This window comes from Diaphorina citri, unplaced genomic scaffold (assembly GCF_000475195.1).
Source record: "Diaphorina citri unplaced genomic scaffold, Diaci psyllid genome assembly version 1.1 scaffold3718, whole genome shotgun sequence".
In the NCBI taxonomy this organism is placed as follows: domain Eukaryota; kingdom Metazoa; phylum Arthropoda; class Insecta; order Hemiptera; family Psyllidae; genus Diaphorina; species Diaphorina citri.
In genome coordinates, this window is record NW_007381118.1 from 1 (window position 1) to 8574 (window position 8574).

Consider the following 8574-nt stretch of genomic DNA (forward strand, 5'->3'; position numbering starts at 1 on the left):
AAAAATTCCAAAAGACAACACGCATAGGAAGGAAAATTTAAAACAAGAGGTCAAAAATGAAGATAGAGATAATCAAAAATTTCACATAATATTTCAAACTCCAAGCATAACAACAACAACTATCAAAATTTAAGCCAAATCTTCAAAAAAATATTCACTTCAAAGCTGTATCAGTTAGCATACCATCTGATACCTGGACTAGGAGATTATACACAGTCTTGCCCTTAGCTAGGGGTCCTTGGATTGTTAGGATACCAGTATCATCTACCGCGAACACATCTGAAACACATAGGAAACGAGATAAATCAGATATCTAGGTAAGAATACAACTGAATAACAGAAAAGTTAGTAAAATTAGGTTCTGGCTGTATCAGTTAGCATACCATCTGATACTTGCACTAGGAGGTTATACACAGTCTTGCCTTTAGCTAGGGGTCCTTGGATTGTTAATATACCAGTATCATCCACCGCGAATACATCTGAAACACATAGGAAACGAGATAAATCAGATATCTAGGTAAGAATACAACTGAATAACAGAAAAGTTAGTAAAATTAGGTTCTTTGTTTTGTCGACTTTTATGTTTTCTGTAAGACTCTTTGTTGGTTTCACCATAACTCTCTAATGGCTTGTCCGATTTTGATGAAGCTTTTGGTTTGGTTTGGAAGGAAGGATGAAGATTAAAGCACATTTTACGGAATGGGCATCCTGCAGCACAGGCCAAATGAGTGTGAACAAGCAATTATTCCATTGCTCCGAAATAAAAACGGCGTTAAAACAGTATTTTTTTATATATATAATTTTTCAAGAGATCTTTAGATTTTGGTAGCGATCAGACCCATGAATACCCCGTATCAGCCCTATGACCCTATCCTATAGGTTACTGACCCACTAGTACACATTATCTTACCATCATCATTGCCAGACAGTATCTTATATGTGAGATGTGGATTCTCATCGGAATCAGTTATACTAGGAATGAGAAAGTATTTTTTTCTCACAAATTTAGAATAGATTTTAGGCCCATGAAGAACCCGTATCAACCCTATCCTTTAAATTACTGACCCACTAGTACACATTATCTTACCATCATCATTGCCAGACAGTATCTTATATGTGAGATGTGGATTCTCATCAGAATCAGTAGCTTCCAATGTAAGTAGAGTAGGAGATGGAGTGATGATTATGTTCTCTTGTATAGAAGTACGATAGGTCTTACTCTTGAACTCAGGGCGGTTATCATTTACATCTAACACTTTGATGTTTACCTGTGAAATAACAAGATTAGAAATAAATACAGGTCTCGTTAGTTTGGAAGGTCGCGGGGTCGATTCTCGCCCGGGGAAGAACTTTATCCCAAACAGATGAGGTTGGAAAGTAGCGCGCCCGTGTTGGAAGGTCGCAGGTTAGATTCTCGCCCAGGGCGTTCGTTCCTTGATGTTTACCTGTGAAATAACAAGATTAGAAATAAATACCCGTCTCGTTATTTTGAAGGTCGATTCTCGCCCGGGGGAGAACTTTATCCCAAACAGATGAGGTTGGAAAGTAGCGCGCCCGTGTTGGAAGGTCGCAGGTTAGATTCTCGCCCAGGGCGTTCGTTCTTGGAACGACTGGCTTTTACCTTTCCTCTCTTTTTCCTCTCTTCGATTTTGGGACGATAGGAGCTCTCACTTTGTTCTTATAAATCCCTCTAACCTCTGTTGTTCAATTTCCTTTAACAAACCTCTTTTTTTTTACCTTTAGTAAGGTTCCTTAAAAAACGTGTGTATTTTAGTATGTTACTTACAGGTATTCTAGCAGATCTCTGTGTATCTTCCGGTGCTTCATCTCTAGCCACTACAGTCAGATGGATATGGAGACCTTTATCCCAAACAGATAAGGTTGGAAAGTAGCGCGCCCGTGTTGGAAGGTCTCAGGTTAGATTCCCGCCCAGGGCGTTCGTTCTTGGAACGACTGGCTTTTACTTTTCCTCTCTTTCTCCTCTCTTCGATTTTGGTACGATAGGAGCTCTCACTTTATTGTTATAAATCCCTCTAACCTCTGTTGTTCAATTTCCTTTAACAAACCTCTTTTTTACCTTCAGTAAGGTTCCTTAAAAAACGTGTATATTTTAGTATGTTACTTACAAGTATTCTAGCAGATCTCTGTGTATCTTCCGGTGCTTCATCTCTAGCCACTACAGTCAGATGGATATCTTCTGTCAGTTCTCTGTCCAGCATACTATTATCTTCTGCCACTGTTATCTGTCCACTGGTAGCATCTATGCGGAATAGTTGACTGTATTCGCCTTCCAGATCATAGGTAACCTTGCCTAGATCTCCTAGGTCGGCGTCTTCACTCTGCCACCGTTATCTGTCCACTAGTAGCATCTATGTGGAATAGTTGACTGTATTCGCCTTCCAGATCATAGGTAACCTTGCCTAGATCTCCTAGGTCGGCGTCTTCAGCGGACACCAGTACTACTTTGGTATCCCCTGGCGAGTTCTCCTTTATTGTAGCGTTGTACTCACTCTGAAATGAGAACAGGGAGTGCTAGCGTCTTCTGCGGACACCAGTACTACTTTGGTATCCCCTGGCGAGTTCTCCTTTATTGTAGCGTTGTACTCACTCTGAAATGAGAACAGGGAGTGCTGTGTAAGAGGAATGTCAAGTAAGGCACATAACTTACTTGAAAGTTATCCGCTGCCGCCAGATCTACTGACAACTGACTACAGGGAAGTTTATACAAAATGGGTATGTTGTATGTCCCGTAAATTAAATAAATATAAATACCACTGCGACAGAAAGTTCAAGACACGAAACCTGAAAAATGAAAGCAGTTCAAGTCGAAAACTTACGCCTCTACCGGGACCTCGGATGTACTAAGGCTTATCTACTGACAACTGACTACAGGGAAGTTTATACAAAATGGGTATGTTGTATGTCCCGTAAATTTAATAAATATAAATGCCACTGCGCCAGAAAGTTCAAGACACGAAACCTGAAAAATGAAAGCAGTTCAAGTCGAAAACTTACGCCTCTACCGGGACCTCGGATGTACTAAGGCCAGTATTCATTTGTCACAAAGGTAATTAGGCAAAAAAAAGACATGTTTTCATCTAAAACATTATCCTGGCCACATCAATCTCACAATTCACAAACTGCAAAACAACACGAAAATATCAAAGTAAAAAAAAAAAAAAAAAAAAAAAAAATCACAAACCGCAAAAAAACACCAAAATATCAAAATAAAAAAAAAAAAAAAAAATGATCAACCTGAACCAAAATTCAAATTTTATAAGAAACCAAAAGACATGACTCAAGAAGTAAACAATGTGAAATTCCTGGTACTTGGTACAAATCAATACGCCACATCAAATTAGAATCAGAACACAGAAAAAGAAAATCACAAAGAAATTCAAAGAAGATTCAAAATCCAAGTACAAATTGCAACTATCAAAATTATTCACTCCAAAAGAAACAAAACATCACACACAAAAAATCCGAAACAAGAAATCTATGTAAATTGGAAACTCCAAGTATCACTCCCACATTCCTTACTGCAAGAGAAGAAATCAAAATTCCTAAATACTTCACACAAAAGAAAGGTAGGTAGTCCACAACAAGAAATCAAATTTTCTGAAGACATACTAAACTACACAACAAACAATGAAAATTATTTGAGATATCCCCAGAAAATCAAAATTTCACAACATGGATAGTCAAAACTCCAAATATTACCACAAGAAGACACAAAGTATCACTCCAACGTTCCTCACTCCATAACAAGAAAAATTCCAAAAGACAACACGCATAGGAAGGAAAATTTAAAACAAGAGGTCAAAAATGAAGATAGAGATAATCAAAATTTCACATAATATTTCAAACTCCAAGCATAACAACAACAACTATCAAAATTTAAGCCAAATCTTCAAAAAAATATTCACTTCAAAAGGAGAAAAACACAGGATACAAAAAATCAAAATTGTTATGTGTTGAAAACCATCAACAATTCTACATTATAGAAATCCAAATTCGGGAAGACTTACCAGAACAACCGAAATTTTTCAATGCAAAGACAATTTAACATAGAAATCACACAACAAATTTAAATTCATGAAGACTTCAAAAGAAAATCAAAACTCCACCGAGAGAAAACTCAAATATTATTTCACGAACTCCAAATTAAAAAACTCCACATGAAATTTAAGACTTCAAAAGAAAATCAAAACTCCACCGAGAGAAAACTCAAATATTATTTCACGAACTCCAAATTAAAAAACTCCACATGAAATTATCAGAGCTATCACAAGTCCTCACCCTAAAGACATCATACCAAAGAAACCAAAATCCCCGAAGACGTCAAAAAAAGTCTAAATATTATTGCGTGAAAACTTCCCAAATTCCACAGACTGAAACACATTCCACATGAAATTACCAGAACTCTCAAAATACATCACACCAAAGAAACTCTAAAAAAGAAATCAAAATTTGTGAAGACGTCGAAAGAAAATCAAAATTGTTCTGTGAGAGAAAAAACATAAAATATTGCATCAAAGAAAACCCCTAATTCTCCGATGTGAAAAGCCATCAAAATTTAAAAGAAAATCAAAGAAAGAAAGATGTATGAAGAAAAGATGTAAAATCTACATTTAAAAAAAAAAAAAAAAAAAAAAAAAAAAAAAAAAAAAAAAAAAAAAAAAATCAAAAATGAAACCAAAATTCCTTGAATGAACCGTCAAAATTCAAGAAATATCCAAATATAAGAAGCAATCAAATATTCACACAGTGAAAATTAATCCACAGAGTCAAAACTAAATGTATCAAAAGAAGAACGCCCAAATTCAGGAATCTATCAAAATTCTACGCAGTCAAAATCATCCAAATTCAAGAGAAAATCAAAATTAATCCAAATTTTTACGGACTAAAGAAATCATCAAAATTCAAGGAGCTGTAAAAAATTCAACGAAGTCAAAAGCATCCAAATTCAAGAAAAAATCAAAATTGATTCTAAATTCCACGGAGCCAAAAGCATCCAAATTCAAGAAAAAAAATCAAAATTGATCCAAAATTCCAAGACGTTAAAAGCATCCAAATTCAAGAAAAAAAATCAAAATTGATCCAAAATTCCAAGACGTTAAAAGCATCCAAATTCAAGAGAAAATCAAAATTGATCCAAAATTCCAAGAAGTCAAAAGCATCCAAATTCAAGAAAAAATCAAAATTGATTCAAAATTCCAAGAAGTCAAAATCATCCAAATTCAAGAGAAAATCAAAATTAATCCAAATTTTTACGGACTAAAAAAATCATCAAAATTCAAGAAGCTATAAAATTTCCACGAAGTCAAAAGCATCCAAATTCAAGAAAAAATCAAAATTGATCCAAAATTCCACGGAGTCAAAAGCATCCAAATTCAAGAATAATCAAAATTGATCCAAAATTCCCCGGAGTCAAAAGCACCCAAATTCAAGAATAATCAAAATTGATCCAAAATTCCCCGGAGTCAAAAGCATCCAAATTCAAGAATAATCAAAATTGATCCAAAATTCCACGGAGTCAAAAGCACCCAAATTCAAGACTAATCAAAATTGATCCAAAATTCCCCGGAGTCAAAAGCACCCAAATTCAAGAATAATCAAAATTGATCCCAAATTCCACGGAGTCAAAAGCACCCAAATTCAAGAATAATCAAAATTGATCCAAAATTCCACGGAGTCAAAAGCACCCAAATTCAAGAATAATCAAAATTGATCCAAAATTTCACGGAGTCAAAAGCACCCAAATTCAAGAATAATCAAAATTGATCCAAAATTCCCCGGAGTCAAAAGCACCCAAATTCAATGGGTTTAAATTATCGAACGCGGGTCTTGAAGCCACAAGTCCCTTACCTGTGATGTTATTGACACTGAACATATCTCCATCTTGTTCTAATACATACAATGCTATACTGGAGTCTTTGTCTAGAGCTGTAAACTTGCCTAGGAGACTTCCTATTGGTTGTTCTTCCTCAATCTGAAATACATAGGGTGATATAGAACTTGAAGTAAAATAGCAGTTATGAGTTAGTGTGGAGGATTTGGATCTGGAGATTGGTGTTTCCAGTCCTATTGAAGTCGTAAAACTTAGATGTGAAATGTTATGTTCCGAGGTACCTATAGTATTTGGTCAGGGGCGGATACGATGGTACTTCTTTTGGAAATTTATTCCAAACTTTGATTTTTTTTTAAACCACAGAGAAACCCCTGTTAAAAAATAAAGGAAACAACATGCAGTTTAGTTTCTAAAACAGTACGGGAGGGGGGGGTCTCTTCTTTTTCTTCACCTTTTCCCGTTTATACAGGGTCGGAGTTAGCTAACAAAAAGTCTTTATTCTTCAATATTCGTATCTCTTACCTCGAGTAGATAGTTAGGTTCATCCCGTGTCCAGGGTGGTTCAAACTCGGGCGGTATATCATTAACATCAATAATAGATATGATGAGAGTACCCATGCCTTGTTGTAACATAGGTGCTGTGTTATCTGTCACTACTATGCTTAGCTTAACACTGACCGCTATGTCACGGGATAGGGGTTTGGCTACTGACACCCAGCCTGACTTGGGGTCTACTGAGAATAAGTCCTGAGGGGAAGAGAAGAGAGTTTGTGAGTACATTGTGCAGACAAAAATTGACTGGGAATAGATCAGTTGCGCTTACTTGGGTGATGTGTCAAAGTCATAGAGCAGGAAAAATGAGGACCAACGGAATTTTTCTTTTTCTTTTACGACTTCTAGATACCGAGATAAATCGATTAAAAAAATACCGGTAAATCGTTAAGTCAAAAGCATCCAAATTCAAGAGAAAATCAAAATCAATCCAAATTTTTACGGACTAATAAAAAAATCATCAAAATTCAAGAAGCTGTATAAATTCCACGGAGTTAAAAGCATCCAAATTCAAGAATAATCAAAATTGATCCAAAATTCCCCGGAATCATTATCCAAATTCAAGAAAAATCAAAATTGATCCAAAATTCTACGCAGTCAAAATCATCCAAATTGAAGAGAAAATCAAAATTAATCCAAATTTTTACGGACTAAAAAAATCATCGAAATTCAAGAAGCTGTAAAAATTTAACAAAGTCAAAAGCATCCAAATTCAAGAAAAAATCGAAATTCCAAAATTCCAGGGAGTCAAAAGCATCCAAATTCAAGAATAATCAAAATTGATCCAAAATTCCCCGGAGTCATTATCCAAATTCAAGGGAGGGGGTACCTGGAATAATAATAATTAATAATGCTTATTTATACTGCTCGCATAGGACTGAAAAGTCCCTTTACTCCAGCAGTAGGCTACCACTATTACTGTGGTTAAATTCTCAAAATATTTTGAGGATAAAATTCCATACCTTGGCTGGGATAGAACCCACGCCCTCCTGTTTAACAGGCGAGCGTCTTGACCACTACGCCACCTAATCAAAATTGATCCAAAATTCCCCGGAATCATTATCCAAATTCAAGAAAAATCAAAATTGATCCAAAATTCTACGCAGTCAAAATCATCCAAATTGAAGAGAAAATCAAAATTAATCCAAATTTTTACGGACTAAAAAAATCATCGAAATTCAAGAAGCTGTAAAAATTTAACAAAGTCAAAAGCATCCAAATTCAAGAAAAAATCCCAAAATTGGATCCAAAATTCCCCGAGTCAAAAAGCATCCAATATTCAAGCAAAAATGGCAAAATTGGATCAAATTCCGAAGGTGGAAGCAAACTCTCTCAAATTTCGAGGAGAAAATCAAGGAATTGAGTCCAACTCTTTTACGGACTAAAAAAATCACGCAAAATTCAGAAGAGCTGTAAAAGGTGTTCCTATTCTCGAAGTCAAAAGCATCGCAAATTTCAAGAGAAAAGTCGAATTGATCCAAATTCCAGGGAGTCAAAAGCATCAAATTCAAGAATAATCAAATTGATCAAAATTCCCGGAGTATTATCCAAATTCAAAAAAATCAACAATGATCCAAGAATTTGCCGAGTCAAAAAGTATGCCAAATTCAAGGAAAAAATCAAAATGATCAAAATTCCAATAAGACAGTCAAACAATCAGTTTCAGAAGATTCAACGCGCTCTTGATCCAAATTTTGACGAACGTAAAAAAATCATCAAGACGCTTTCCAGAAGCTGTAAAAATTGTCCACGAGTCAACAGCATCCCAGAATTCAAGAGAAAATCGCAAAATTGATCCAAATATTCGCAGGGAGTCCAAAAGCATCCAAATTCAAGGAATAATCAAAAATTGAAATGCCAAAATTCCCGGAGGTTCATTATCCAACAATTCAGAGAAAATCAAAATTGATCCAAAATTCCGAGTCAAGAGCATCCAATTCAAAGATATAAATCAAAATTGATCCAATTCCAAAAAGAAGATCAAACAATCATATCAAAGTTCAAGAGAAAATCAAATTGATCGAAATTTTTACGGAACTAAAAACAAATGATCAAAGATCTCAAGAAGCGTAAAAACTTACGCACGAAGTCAACAGCATCCAAATCCAAGAATAATCAAACATGAATCAACAATTCCCGCGCGAATCATCTTAGGATCCAAACTTCAAAGA

General features: G+C 35.3%; 2 protein-coding genes across 2 annotated transcripts; both read right to left on the minus strand.

The window, feature by feature from the left end:
- Positions 1-154: 154 nt before the first annotated feature.
- Positions 155-2331, minus strand: LOC103520514 (cadherin-87A-like). The gene is made up of 3 exons (XM_008485613.2): positions 2127-2331; positions 1088-1268; positions 155-279 (listed from the first exon to the last, which is right to left on the minus strand). Exons 1-3 carry the CDS (start codon positions 2217-2219, stop codon positions 155-157), a joined length of 399 nt encoding a protein of 132 aa, XP_008483835.1. The 5' UTR covers positions 2220-2331.
- Positions 2332-5764: 3433 nt separating this feature from the next.
- LOC103520515 (cadherin-87A-like) lies at positions 5765-6598 on the minus strand (the record flags this gene model as incomplete). The annotated part of the gene is made up of 2 exons (XM_026831596.1): positions 5765-5992; positions 6374-6598. Coding segments are annotated over 2 exons (453 nt in total), but the record flags the coding sequence as incomplete, so codon positions are not given.
- Between the last annotated feature and the right edge of the window lie 1976 nt (positions 6599-8574).